This window comes from Somniosus microcephalus, chromosome 14, assembly GCF_052327205.1.
Source record: "Somniosus microcephalus isolate GS21.2 chromosome 14, FLI_Smic_1.0, whole genome shotgun sequence".
Lineage (NCBI taxonomy): Eukaryota > Metazoa > Chordata > Chondrichthyes > Squaliformes > Somniosidae > Somniosus > Somniosus microcephalus.
The window spans coordinates 3318304-3333767 of record NC_141000.1 but is presented as its reverse complement, the minus strand read 5'-3'; the positions used below and the strand labels follow the sequence as shown (position 1 = coordinate 3333767).

Genomic DNA, 15464 nt, shown 5'->3' with positions numbered 1-15464 from the left:
TTTCAGTAAGGTCTTCGATAAAGTCCCGCACAGGAGACTGGTCAAGAAGGTAAGAGCCCATGGAATCCAGGGTGCCTTGGCACATTGGATACAAAACTGGCTTAGTGGCAGAAGGCAGAGGGTGATGGTCGAAGGTTGTTTTTGTGACTGGAAGCCTGTGGCCAGTGGGGTACCACAGGGATCGGTGCTGGGTCCCTTGCTGTTTTTGGTCTACATTAATGACTTGGATATGAATGTAAAGGGTATGATCAGTAAGTTCGCGGATGATACAAAAATTGGTAGGGTGGTAAATAGCGAGGAGGGTAGCCTCAGTCTGCAGGACGATATAGATGGGTTGGTCAGATGGGCGAAACAGTGGCAAATGGAATTTAACCCGGAAAAGTGCGAGGTGATGCACTTTGGGGGGACTAACAAGGCAAGGGAATACACAATGAATGGTAAGACCCTAGGCAAGACGGAGGGTCAGAGGGATCTGGGTGTGCAAGTACACAGATCCCTGAAGGCGGCGGAACAGGTGGATAAGGTGGTAAAAAAGGCATATGGGATACTTGCCTTCATTAGCCGAGGCATTGACTATAAGAGCAAGGAGGTTATGATGGAGCTGTATAAAACACTGGTTAGGCCACAGCTGGAATACTGTGTGCAGTTCTGGTCGCCACACTACAGGAAGGATGTGATCGCGTTAGAGAGGGTGCAGAGGAGGTTCACCAGGATGTTACCAGGGCTGGACCGCTTCAGCTATGGAGAGAGACTGGGCAGATTGGGTTTGTTTTCCTTGGAGCAGAGGAGGCTGAGGGGGGACATGATTGAGGTGTACAAAATTATGAGGGGTATAGATAGGATGGATGCTGAGGAGCTTTTTCCCTTAGTAGAGGGGTCAATAACTAGGGGGCATAGATTCAAGGTAAAGGGCGGGAGGTTTAGAGGGGATTTGAGAAAGAACTTTTTCACCCAGAGGGTGGTTGGAGTCTGGAACTCACTGCCTGAAAGGGTTGTGGAGGCAGAAACCCTCACAACATTTAAGAAGCATTTGGGTGAGCACTTGAAATGCCATAGCATACAAGGCTACGGGCCAAATGCTGGAATATGGGATTAGATTAGACAGGGCTTGATGGCCGGCGCGGACACGATGGGCCGAAGGGCCTCTATCCGTGCTGTATTACTCTATGACTCTATATCACACCGTACCCCTTCCTTCCATCATATATCACACTGTACCCCTTCCTTCCATCATATATCACACCGTCCCCTTCCTTCCATCATATATCACACCGTACCCTTCCTTCCATCATATATCACACCGTACCCCTTCCTTCCATTATATATCACACCGTACCCCTTCCTTCCATCATATATCACACCGTACCCCTTCCTTCCATTATATATCACACCGTACCCCTTCCTTCCATCATATATCACACCGTACCCCTTCCTTCCATCATATATCACACCGTACCCCTTCCTTCCATCATATATCACACCGTACCCCTTCCTTCCATCATATATCACACCGTCCCCTTCCTTCCATCATATATCACACCGTACCCCTTCCTTCCATCATATATCACACCGTACCCCTTCCTACCATCACATATCACACCGTACCCCTTCCTTCCATCATATATCACACCGTACCCCTTCCTTCCATCATATATCACACCGTACCCCTTCCTTCCATCATATATCACACCGTACCCCTTCCTTCCATCATATATCACACCGTACCCCTTCCTTCCATCATATATCACACCGTACACTTCCTTCCATCATATATCACACCGTACCCTTCCTTTTTTCTGGTCTCTTTGGTGAGGTCACTGGAAGGCTGCGATGTTCAGGGCTCACAATCTCAGGTCTTTTCACTTTCTGTGGGCTCCGCAAGGGACTGGCAAGAGAGTAAAATAGAGTACACAAAAATTGTAACCAAGTAAGATGAAACGAGCAGTGAACATCAATTTCTATGAAAAAGGATGTAGTTTAAAAACAGTTTATAAGTGACTAAATCAACAGCAACAGCTAGTCACGGCACTATAAAAAATCCCTTGTATCCAAATGTAACTTTTAGCCAATTAGTCGTGATGCACAATTTATGACAGGACCCAAGGAGGAGCTAGAGCGAACATATACATGCTAGAGATAGAATAAGCATGGCCTGCTTGTTATAAAGGGTGGAGATACACAGAGGGAGAAAAATAAAGCAGCTCAGAAAGGATAAAACAAGGCAGGAAAGAGATAGATGCCAAGTAGTTAGTCTGTTTGAAGTATGAAAGTAGAGATTCAAAATGTAGGTAGACTCTGACACATTATAAAAAGTAAGAAAAAAAAGCAACAAAGAGAACTAAGCATGATTACGAGCTAAACAGGGTGGGGGCAGCAAGGTTAAAGAAGTTCAAATGTGACATCTGTTAGCAATGAACCAAGATTAAACTATTGCACAAATCCAACTCAGCCAGTATAAACAGCAAAACAAAAATGTGTGCAATGCATCGACATCAGAAAAATGCTCTTCTTTCCATACAAGTCAATTGTTAAACACAGGAGTTTCCCGAGCGATACGAAGCATGTTTACAAAGTGAAACAGCCAACATTCTCCCCCAACACCAATAGACTCAATTTATTCCCATCACCCATGCCAGAGTTATAGGACTCTGCAGGGCTAATTCCGTGACCTGTACTCCTATCTGCTGAGTTACAAAGCTAGCTGTGCAGCCTGGCTGAATATACAGTGTACTATTAAGTCTCAACTTTGAATCTTGTTTTCACAGAAAGACGACAATTATACTAAACCATATGTAACACAATCTCCCAGCATGCAGAAAATAACACTGCTTTGGCTACATTTAATGAGCAGAAGCCATTTACTGTCTCATCTAATCAAAGTTTCCAGTGGATATCAGTTACATACGATTACGTATAAATATAAGAACATAAGAAATAGGAGCAGGAGTAGGCCATTTGGCCCTTCGAGCCTGCTCCGCCATTCAATGAGATCATGGCTGATCTTCTGCCTCAATTCCATTCACCGGCCCATTCACCATATCCCTTGATGCCCTTACTAGTCAGAAATCTATCGACTTCTGTTTTGAATATACCCAATGACTGAGCCTCCACAGCCCTCTGGGGTAGAGAATTCCAAAGATTCACCACCCTCTGTGTGAAGAAATTTCTTCTCATCTCAGTCCTGAATGGCCTACCCTTTATCCTGAGGCTGTGGCCCCTGGTTCTAGACTCCCCAGCCAAGGGAAACATTCTCCCAGCATCCACCCTATCAAGTCCTGTAAGAATTTTGTATGCTTCAATGAGATCCCCTCTCATTCTTCTGAATTCAAGAGAATACAGGCCTAGTTTACTCAATCTCTTCTCATACGACAGCCCCGCCATCCCAGGAATCAATCTAGTGAACCTTCATTGCACTCCCTCTATGGCAAGTATATCCTTCCTTAGGTAAGGAGACCAAAATTGTACACAGTACTCCAGGTGTGGTCTCACCAAGGCCCTATATAATTGGAGTAAGACTTCTTTACTCCTGTACTCAAATCCTCTTGTAATGAAGGCCAGCATACCATTTGCCTTCCTAATGGCTTGCTGCACCTGCACGTTCACTTTCAGTGGCTCATGTACAGGGACACCCAGGTCTCTTTGAGCATCTGCATTCCCCAATCTTTCACCATTTAGGAAATACTCTGCCTTTCTGTTTTTTCTACCAAAGTGGATAACTTCACATTTATCCACATTATATTCCATCTGCCATGTTCTCGCCCACTCACTGAGCCTGTCGAGATCCCCTTGAAGCCTCTTCACACCCTCTTTGCAACTGACACTGCCACCTAGCTTTGTATCATCAGCAAATTTGGAAATGTTACATTTAGTCCCCTCATCCAAATCATTGATATAGATTGTGAATAGCTCGGGCCCAAGCACCGATCCTTGTGGTACCCCACTAGTCACAGCCTGACATCCAGACTAGATTAGGTACATTTAATTTTACGTATGGAATACTTGCCTGGTATTAATGGGTAGAGCTAAAGGGGCCACAGAAATATGCTCTAACTTTTGATGCTGGTTAGAAACTGGAAAAGAAAATTAGTTTGTGCTTTATAGCAAATATTTTCAACACAAACTTCAACAGATACTGCACCAAAACCTTGTCATAAATTACCAGTAAAACTAGACATCAATCAAATGAATAACAGAAGAAACTGGGACAGCTGTGATCAGGTAGGATGAAGGTTACCTCTCCCATCCTTACCTGCTGAGGGGCGATAGATCATGTATGATGTACAGGTGACACGGTTACAAACCATTCTCTGATGCACCAGAGTGCAGCTTCAATGTGAAGCACAGGCCACAGCACTTTGTGTAAGATGAGGAGCTACACTGATTCACAGGTGATGCCAGTTCCTTTAGATCATGCTCAGTTACAAGCCCCTATATGGGCTTGGAATAGTTTTAAAAAGTTAAATCCAGTGGGAGTGGAGGAGAGAGTGACTAGCATTACACCAAGTGAGCTACAGGGATAATAGGTGGAGAGAGAGATTAAAGCGCAGCTTGCCATTGCAGTAGTCACTCAGGGGAAGGAACATAGGAACAGGAGTAGGCCATTCAGCCCCTCGAGCCTCTTCTGCCAGGTTAGAGTTGAGTTGTGATGTGAGCAGAAATGCAGTGCATTGCACAGCGACAAATGACACAGGTCACTGCACGATTAGGCTGGCGAGCTCTTTGTCAACTGGCAGACACGACGGGCCAAATGGCCTCCTTCTGTGCCGTAAATTTCTATGATTCTATCTTGCAGTTCACAGACAGACTGTCACTCTCTGGGAGGAGTTCACTACGGATTGGAGAAAGACATTCCCAGAACCCAGAGGATTTGTATTTCTGGGAGGAATGATGGGTTAATGTTACATCACAGTCTTAAATAATGAGTAAAGATTACAAATGGAACTATTGACTGAGCTCACAGCACCAAGATGAATGTGAGAAACTGAAGGGATATCCAGCTCTCAATCTCTGACATCCATGTGGCAAGACTCAACTGCATTCCCACGATAACTGTAGCATGAATACTAGATAGTTTTACAGAGCATTGATGCTGCTGTTAGAGTGTAAATGTAGCCTGAATGTAAATCAGGGCCAGATCTGACACAAGAGCAGAGAGGGAACACGACTCCCAGAGGAGGTGGTCTCACTCCACTTCACTTTGGAGTCAGCTTGGGCCTGATTTACTGTACAAATTTTCTCTTGGGTCTCAGAGATGGACATTGGTGGCCCAAATGGCTTAACACCAATGTTAACCTTGTGATGTGGATGTAATGTTATATTAAACAACGATTTGTGTATTAGTAAAACTTTAAACTGGAGTTTAAGATCGTGTATACATACATCATTCAGTGCACCGTGTAAAGAAATAAAATGCTCAATAAATTAGCAAATAAACTAACAGTAGTATACATGCTGTTGGATCAGCTGGATGTACTAAATACAGGCTCCGTCAAGGCCACACGCTCCTCCTTGCATGATGTTCCTCTAGTCACTGCACCTAGCTGATCCAACAGCCCCGAGTGCAGGAACAAGAAGATCTGCCCCATTGTGTTTTAAATCCTATGACCGATACCTATTCGGACCGTGTACCATCGCAGCACTCAATGCTATTCATTGAGAGACGACAGTCACAGTATGGCAGTGGATGGGAACAGTGCCAAGCTTTCTCTCTTCCTGTCCCAGTCTGATGCTCCATCTAATGCAGCAAATAAGGAAAAGCTACATCTCCTCAATATTGTCTGTCAACTGCAAGATGCGGTCCTGGGACTGCCATAGAGCACCGTCTATCTGAGAGGCTCCATGACTCCTGTTATGGGATCACCAAGATTCCAAAAGTTCTTCATTTGCTCACATTTTTAAGACTGGAAAAGTATGCATTCTAAATAAATTTCCCCCATAATCTTTATTTTTACTGAAATACACCAGCACGCTGCTATCTCAGGAGGACATTATCCATAGGTAACTGGCTCATGATGTTTCACACATGGTCCTTACCTCTACGAGCTTCCAGTTGACCGGTTAAGACTTTTCTTATTTCATTTACCCATACGTTTTTAACTTCTTGTGTTGCTGCCTAGAGAGAGATAAACAAATACATTCTTGCTTCTAGCAGATGGGTACTGAGATTCCAGAGAACTTAGGCCATCAGACACAGGTTACTGCCCTCTCTCTCTCTGGTATTGTTGAATGTTACTCCATGCTTTAAAGTTGTGTAGCAGTAGCTGAGCTGCTTCGTTGTGTAGAGAGAATAACACCATCAACACCAAGGTAAAGCTGACAACTGCATGCTTTTAGCTCTAAATGTTTGACGTATTAAAACGACAGTCTCAGCATTATTTGATATATATTTAACTGTTCCCTTATTCCCACCAATGGGTGGATTCTTTGGTAAGATGTATTCTGTAGCTTTATCATCACTGGGGCTACCACTATCGCCCCCTCCTCAAGGACTGAGAGCACCGAACTTTGTTCATAACATACAACGGCACCGGATTTCCACGGGGGTTCAGACCCGACTCCCACCATACCTTCGGGAGAAACCAGTCAAACGCCCAAGAACTGGGGCAAACCCAGTTACCTTGGCTCGCTACGGTTGCTGGGAATTCCTTTAGTGTTTACAGAATCACAGAAACCCCACAGTGCAGATAGAGGCCATTTCAGCCCATCGAGCCTGCACCGACACATATCCCACCCAATCCCCGTAACCCCTACACCAACACATATCCCACCCTATCTCCGTAACCCCACGTATTTAATCCCTCTAACACTAAGGGTCAATTTATCATAGCCAATCAACCTAAACCCGCACATCTTTGGACTGTGGGAGGAAACCGGAGCACCCGGAGGAAACCCACGCAAACACGGGGAGAATGTGCAAACTCCACACAGACAGTCACCCGAGGCCGGATTTGAACCCGGGTCCCTGGCGCTGTGAGGCAACAGTGCTAACCACTATGCCACCGTGCTGCCCACCCTTATAAGGCAAATGACATGCCGGAGGCAGGGCCAGGGGGAATGTCCCAAGTTTCTGCTCCCGAACCTCAGTTTTTTAAAATTCATTCATGGGATGTGGGCATTGCTGGCAAGGCCAGCATTTATTGCCCATCCCTAATTGCCCTTGAGAAGGTGGTGGTGAGCTGCCTTCTTGAACCACTGCAGTCCGCATGGTGAAGGTGCTCCCACAGTGCTGTTAGGGAGGGAGTCCCAGAATTTTAACCCAGTGATGATGAAGGAATGGCGATATATTTCCAAGTCAGGATAATGTGTGACTTGGAGGGGAACTTGGAGGTGGTGGTGTTCCCATGCACCTACTGCCCTTGTCCTTCTAGGTTGTAGAGAGCGCAGGTTTGGGAAGTGCTGTCGAATTTGAGCCCAACACACTAGTTGTGGCCAGTACACAGAGAAAGATGAGATATACCAGCTTCTACAATGGTGCATGTGAGCCTCACTGGTAGGATCCAGGCCTGGCAAGTGAAGGTGGGGGATCTGGGCAACACCCCCGCCCTTCACAAGCAGGTGTGCGGCTGGCTGAATTTCCACTGGCATGAGGTAGGCAGGGACTAAATAATATGCCCCAAGTGGTGTTTGCACCCGACTGCCCTATGCAAGTGCCGTGCCTCCCCACAGACCCTGAAAACTCTGACAGGGGTCAGCGTTGGAAGGTATCGGTGGGTGTGACTTCGGCACATTCGACAGGATCCCCACCCGTGGAAATTTGGGGTCAATGAGCTTTTCATTTATCAGCCAAATGCTTTGAAGAGTGAAGGAATGCTGCTGCTCCTGTGGGGCAACAATGCTGCATTTCTCCAAAGTATAATGATTGGATGCAGATGATTTAAATGGATCATTTATGAAACAGTTGGATTTGCCTTTTAGTGTCTTAACGACACATTCCTGTGTCAGCTGTGGCTCAGTGGGCAGCACTCTCGCCTCTGAGTCATAAAGTTGTGGGTTCAAGTCCCACTCCAGACACTTGAGCACAAAAATCTAGGCTGACACTCCAGTGCAGTGCTGAGGGAGCGCTGCACTGTAGGAAGTGCTGTCTTTAGGAGGAGATGTTAAACCGAGGTCCCGTCTGCTCTCTCAGGTGGATGTAAAAGATCCCATGGCACTATTTCGAAGAGCAGGGGAGTTATACCCGGTGTCCTGTCCAATATTTATCCCTCATTCAACATAACAAACACAGATTATCTGGTCATTATCACATTGCTGTTTGTGGGAGCTTGCTGTGCGCAATTTGGCTGCCGCGTTTCCTACATTACAACAATGACTACATTCCAAAAGTACTTAATTGGTTATAAAGCGCTTTGAGACGTCCGGTGGTCGTGAATGGCGCTATATAAATGCAAATCTTTCTTCTTTCTAAACCTTTGGCTCACACTTACCTGTACAATGTAAACTTCTTCCCTTGCATTGTACCAAATTTCAAACTTCTTATTATCTCCCTTAACATTCTCAGTGATACCAACAGTGGTCATCTGTAAAATGGAAGAAATTATGTAACAAAGTTTCTGCAAACACTGAGGCCACATTACAAAGGAACATAGGAATGTACAGGACTGGTATAGAACATTGAGACCCATCTGACTGGTCGCAGTGTTCAGGATATATCATATCCCACCATCCTGCTCACACCTCTCTATCAAAATGTTTCTCCAGGTACTTATCCAACTCTCTCTTCAATTTACTGATACAATCAGCTCCCAGCCCTGCCCTGTGCAGGCTATTCTGTACATTCACCACTTTGTGTAAAGCAGTTCAATCTAAACTGTCCTTCACTCTCCATCTTCTAAGTTTGAGTTAATTTTTTTTCTATACTATAAATTAACTGGCATTGTACAGACATAAACCACAGTTTTCAAGTCAATCTGAAGTCTTCAGAGTACCTATGGTGATGCAGGACCTAATTCTAACTTGTTGCCAAGCTCATATACCTCACTCTCTTTACAGGGGATGTGTGAACCCAAGGTATCCAAGTCCTTGATCTTGGCATTGCTGACATTACAGAGGCTTAATATTGCTTTCAATCTGTTTCCACAGGCTACAGGAATATACGTTATGGTCTGGTAGATCAAAGTCATTCATATACATCGGAGGTCTGGTTCCTATTAAACAAAAGGGGGGTTATATGCTAATGTCTCCACACTTGGTGTCACCCTCACCTCAGAGTCAGAAGATTGTGGGTTCAAGCCCCACTCTAAAACGTAAACACATAATCCAGGCTGACACTCCAGTGCAGTACTGAGGAAGCACTGCACTGTCGGAGGTGCACTCTTTCAAATGAGCTGTTAATCGGAGGGCCTGTCGACCCTCTCAGGTGGATCTAAAAGTTCCCACATCACTTTTCGAAGAGCAGGATATTCTTCTGGTGCCCCTGCCCAATATTTATCTCTCAACCAACATCACTAAACAGATTATCTGGTCATTATCACATTGCTGCTTGTGGGACCTTGTGCGCAAATTGGCTGCCGTGTTTCTTACATTACAATAGTGACTAGATTTCAAAAGTACTTTATTTGCTGTGAAGCCCTTTGGGACTTCCTGAGGTCGTGAAAGGTTCTATATAAATACAAATTCTTTCTTACTAAAAAAAAAATCAAAACACATACAAAATATAGATTTGATATTGGCAAATTTTAAACTGGAAACTGGTTTGATTTCACGTTGACTTTGAGCTTCACTTGAATGAGGAGTTTATTTGTGAATTGCTGCATTTCAATGTTTTAGTTTTGACTGCACACTCAAACAGTGGCACACAGCACATTGGGGTGCAGGTTGAGCAGATCTGGGAGCAGCACTGTATAAGTCTAGTTATGGAAGCATGAGCAAGGCCACAGTCTCACAGGGAGGGGACTGTTACCCGGATTGCTTTGTTCTAGGTTAACTGGACAATACTTACATACAAGGATTGTTTATAACTGTAGGAAGGGGCTTTCTCGTACCCTTCCCCACTTTCTTCTCTTCTCTTGCAGAAAAGCAATGCTTTCTCATGGAGGAAGAGGTGTCTCTGCATTGGTTTGAATCGTGCTAGGTCCTTGACTTTTGCGTGACCCTTCTTATGGTCTAGCCACACGTTGAACGAACCTTGCATCAAAAGCTTGCCAAGTTCATTTAAATTCCCCTGTTAGAAAAGAGGAATCACAAAGCCTATGGTTAAAAAGTCAGGTCATCTAAAAGGCGCTTTTATGGTCCGGTTAATGTGACCACCATCATATCCTCAAACCTTCATTCCTCTGGCATGGTGGATGTACAATGGGTTTGTTCAGTGATCCCATGCACTCAGAATTGGGTTGGAGGTTCGGTGTAGCCCCATCGCCAACCAGCACTCGCTTCGAGCAAGGCTCCCTGCCTTGAGTCTGCGATTTACCCCGATAATTGTACAGTATAAGGGAACATCAAAAACCACTTCTGTGGCTCAGAAATCAGAGTTTTGCTCCAATTAATTCAATTACCCTGCTTATATGATAGTTTGTAGATTAGTTTGAACTTCATCAAACGTTAGAGACATACTGTAGTTATATTGGCCTTCCTGTGTGACACAGCTCGTCAACCAATTCTGAGCTGAGAATAGCTTTCTGATCTTGAAGGAATAAAATGTGACTTTTTGCTACATGAATAAAGCAACACAAATTGAGGAAATATGCCTGCAAAAAACCCATCTACCAATGAGTTTGATGGATCATTACTAGAATTTCCCATCACATTTGGAAGAAACAGAAGCTTTGCTTTGTTAACTCATCTTAAGTGTCTAGTTTTCAGGAACTCATGTACGGTGCAAACCACTGCTAGCAGACTGACCCATGTACAGTGCAAACCGCAGCTAGCAGACTGACCCATGTACGGTGCAAACCACTGCTAGCAGACTGACCCATGTACAGTGCAAACCGCAGCTAGCAGACTGACCCATGTACAGTGAAAACCACAGCTAGCAGACTGACCCATGTACAGTGCAAACCACAGCTAGCAGACTGACCCATGTACAGTGCAAACCGCAGCTAGCAGACTGACCCATGTACAGTGCAAACTGCAGCTAGCAGACTGACCCATGTACAGTGAAAACCACAGCTAGCAGACTGACCCATGTACAGTGAAAACCGCAGCTAGCAGACTGACCCATGTACAGCGAAAACCGCAGCTAGCAGACTGACCCATGTACAGTGAAAACCGCAGCTAGCAGGCTGACTCATGTACAGTGAAAACCACAGCTAGCAGATTGACCCATGTACAGTGAAAACCACAGCTAGCAGACTGACCCATGTACAGTGAAAACCACAGCTACTACTGGTTCATGCTAAGCAAATCTGTCCAACCAGTCCTGACCTAACCACCAATATTTCAATTTAAAGTAGCAAAGCTGACCAAACCTGACTGCATGCTGTCTTCAGAGAAAAGATGCACTGCGTTAAGATCCCCTAATTGTTTGAGATGCTCTAACTGCCTGAGATTCACAACTTCCCTCTGTGTCCATTCATGTGGGTATTTTGGCTACAGCCTAGAGTCCAAGTCAATTACATCTAACTCCCTTTGCTTGGGCCCCGTCTCTTGTTCTCCTCCCTTCTCTATTGCCCTGTTCTCGAGTCCTCTCTCACAGGTACTTTACCCCGCCCCCCCAGTCCCTACACATCACTACTCCTCTGCCTTCCTACGCTCCTGCCACTGTCCCAGGCATGAAACCACCTGCATTATTCCCAAGACATTCTCCAAAGGGCCCATCAAGGCTCCTGTTGCTGCCTCCTTACAAGCATCAAACCCAACTGCCCCATCCTCCTCTCTCACTGACATTCCCACCCAGCATGCCAGCTGGGGCTAACCTCACCAACCTTCTGCCTAAACCACTCACTATTCCTTTGGTCGATCAGCCAGTGGATCAGCACACTCTGCATTTCCCTCCAGATTTTACACCACTTGAACAAGGTCCTTGCCATCCACGGCCTTATTGTGGATGATTTCAATGACTTCTTGGCTATTAATGAAACTTGGCTACTAGGAAACATTCTTAATCCAGATGGAACATTGCAATCAACCACAACCTGCCACTGTGTAATCTGACATACTAGTCATTAAAAAGAACCGAGTTGGCAGGAGATTTGTAATTACACAAGACCTTATGTAGATAGTGTTAGAGTGATGAGTATCTCGGTCATCAGTGTGTGAGGCGTGTGGCATCATGTCACTACGTAGCTCTCAATGAGATCAGCTTGCAACTTACCTCATATCCTGTGATGGCGATCTGGTGCATTGAGTCATTCACAGCTTTCAGAATTCCCAAGATAGCTACCAGTGCTTCCTGCAGATCCTCAGCTCCCTCACAGTTCTTGCTGTATTTCAGCAGCTCCTGTTAAACCAGACACACTCAGCAATTCCTTAAACAACACCCAATTTTAAGATATTGGTGAACAATCATAAACAAAGTCTCTTGCTCATCCTACTCAAGTCTAACCATCAATTGGTTAAACTATTAAAATAAAGGCTCCTTGTAATTTTCCAGATTGTACAATGAGTTTGAAAGTTACACTGGCTCATTATCAGTGGACAAGGAGGAATTCTGAAGCATGCTTTTTTTAAAAATTCGTTTATGGGATGTGGGCATCGCTGGCAAGACCAGCATTTATTGCCCATCCCTAATTGCCCTTGGTAAGGTGGTGGTCAGCTGCCTTCTTGAACCGCTGCAGTCCGTGTGGTGAAGGTACTCCCACAGTGCTGTTAGGGAGGGAGTTCTAGGATTTTGACCCAGCAACGATGAAGGATCAGCGATATACTTCCAAGTCAGGATGCTGTGAGACTTGGAGGGGAACTTGGAGGTGGTGGTGTTCCCATGCGCCTGCTGCCCTTGTCCTTCTCGGTGGAAGAGGTCGCCGGTTTGGGAGGTGCTGCCGAAGAAGCCTTGGCGAGTTGCTGCAGTGCATCTTGTAGATGGTACACACTGCAGCCACGGTATGCTGGTGGTGGAGGGAGTGAATGTTTAAGGTGGTGGATGGGGTGCCAATCAAGGGGGCTGCTTTGTCCTGGATGGTGTCGAGCTTCTTGAGTGTTGTTGGAGCTGCACTCATCCAGGCAAGTGGAGAGTATTCCATCTCACTCCTGACTTGTGCCTTGTTGATGGTGGAAAGGCTTTGGGGAGTCAGGAGGTGAGACACTCGCCGCAGAATACCCAGCCTCTGACCTGCTCTTGTTGCCACAGTATTTATGTGGCTGGTCCAGTTAAGTTTCTGGTCAATGGTGACACCCAGGATGTTGATGGTGGGGGATTCGGCGATGGTAATGCTGTTGAATATCAAGGGGCGGTGGTTAGACTCTCGCTTGTTGGAGATAGTCGGCACTTCTGTGGCGCGAATGTTATCTGCCACTTATCAGCCAAAGCCTGAACGTCGTCTAGGTCTTGTTGCATGCGGGCATGGACTGCTTCATTATCTGAGGAGTTGTGAATGGAACTGAACACTGTGCAGTCATCAGCGAACATCCCCATTTCTGACCTTATGTTGGAGGGAAGGTCATTGATGAAGCAGCTGAAGATAGTTGGGCATCGGACACTGCCCTGAGGAACTCCTGGGGCTGTGATGATTGACCTTCAACTACCACAACCATCTTCCTTTGTGCTAGGTATGACTCCAGCCAGTGGAGAGTTTTCCCCTTGATTCCCATTGACTTCATTTTTACTAGGGCTCCTTGATACCACACTTGGTCAAGTGCTGCCTTGATGTCAAGGGCAGTCACTCTCACCTCACCTCTGGAATTCAGCTCCTCTGTCCATGTTTGGACCAAGGCTGTAATGAGGCCAGGAGCTGAGTGGTCTTGGCGGAGCCCAAAACTGGGCATCAGTGAGCAGGTTATTGGTGAGTAAGTGCCGCTTGACAGCACTCTTGATGACACCTTTTATCATTTTGCTGATGATTGAGAGTAGACTGATGGGCGGTAATTGGACAGGTTGAATTTGTCCTGCTTTTTGTGGACAGGACATACCTGGGCAGTTTTCCACATTGTCGGTTAGATGCCAATGTTGTAGCTGTACTGGAACAGCTTGGCTAGAGGTGTGGCTAGTTCTGGAGCACACGCTTCAGCCTTGTCTTTTGCACTCACGTGCTGGGCTCCACCAACATTGAGGATGGGGATATTCATGAGCCTCCTGCTCCCGTTAGTTGTTTAATGGTCCACCACCATTTACGACTGGATGTGACAGGATTGCAAAGCTTTGCTCTGATCTGTTGATTGTGGGATCACTTAGCCCTGTCTATAGCATGCTGCTTCCGCTGTTTAGAATGCATGTATTCCTGTGTTGCAGCTTCCCCAGGTTGGCACGTCATTTTTAGGTGCGCCTGGTGCTGCTCCTGGCATGCTCTTCCACACTCCTTATTGAACCAGGGTTGGTCCCCTGGCTTGATGGTAATGGTAGAGTGAGGGATATGCCAGGCCATGAGGTTAGATTGTGGTGGAATACAATTCTGCTGCTGCTGATGGCCCATGGCACCTCATGGATGCCCAGTTTTAAGCTGCTAGATCTGTTCTGAATCGATCCCATTTAGCACGATGGTAGTGCCAAACAACACGATGGAGGGTGTCCTCAGTTTGAAGACGGGACTTCAAGGTCAAGTAGGTTTTTCACTTGTGTTGGTTCTCTCATCACCTGTCGCAGGCCCAGACTGGCAGCTATGTCCTTCAGGACTCGGCCAGCCCGGTCAGTAGTGGTGCTACCGAGCCACTCTTGGTGATGGACATTGAAGTCCCCCACCCAGAGTACATTCTGTGCCCTTGCTACTCTTGGTGTTTCTTCCAAGTGGTGTTCAACATGGAGGAGTACTGATTCATCAGCTGAGGGAGGGCGGTAGGTGGTAATCAGTAGGAGGTTTCCTTGCCCATGCTTGACCTGAAGCCATGAGGCTAGTAGGCTGCAAAGAAAGAAAGTTTAAAGCAGACCCATGATGTATGAGCGTTTTTATCCCCTTTGTGATTACCACTGGTTCCTACTGGACTCTCCACGGGAGTAACAGACAGGAAGACCAAGCTTTTCGCCAGCTGCGATGGATCTCCGGACCCATGAAAAGTAAGGTCATGGACCACAGCAGAGGTATGGAGTTTGCCTCCTTTATACTCGGGTCCCTGCCATCTGGTTTTCAGTGTGACCGTCCATTTAAAAAAATATATAAATAAACAGGCACCAAAAGTCCACTTATTTGCACGTAACTTGGTTTGTGCCTGGTTTTCACACGTGAGGTGTGATTTTTAGCTGTTTTTCCAGACATATTCACTGGGTGTTTTTGTCCAATTTTCTTGCACATTCCCTGGTTTTAGGCCTAGTTTTGTGTGAGAATGATCTGGTTTTTGGCCTGTTTTTTGTATGTATGGCCAGGTTTCTCTCTGGTTTCCACACACGTGTCCTGATTATTGTCCAGTTTCTGAGTATTAGTCTTAAAAAGCTCTTGTCGACATCA

At 45.8% G+C, this 15464-nt stretch overlaps 1 protein-coding gene across 5 annotated transcripts in view; it reads right to left on the bottom strand.

Moving 5' to 3' along the window:
* mcf2la (mcf.2 cell line derived transforming sequence-like a) overlaps window positions 1–15464 on the bottom strand; it is a 581983-nt gene that overhangs the window by 17538 nt on the left and 548981 nt on the right. For all 5 annotated transcript variants that reach the window (XR_015080758.1, XM_086006132.1, XM_086006130.1 and 2 more), the window contains 6 exons: window positions 12248–12373; window positions 9938–10159; window positions 8424–8516; window positions 6034–6112; window positions 4004–4070; window positions 1785–1885 (listed from right to left, as the gene is read on the bottom strand). Coding sequence is in view for 4 of the 5 variants with exons in the window: in XM_086006132.1 (XP_085862258.1) it covers window positions 1785–1885; window positions 4004–4070; window positions 6034–6112; window positions 8424–8516; window positions 9938–10159; window positions 12248–12373 (688 nt within the window). In the remaining variant the exon portion in view is untranslated. The remainder of the gene's footprint in view (window positions 1–1784; window positions 1886–4003; window positions 4071–6033; window positions 6113–8423; window positions 8517–9937; window positions 10160–12247; window positions 12374–15464) is intronic.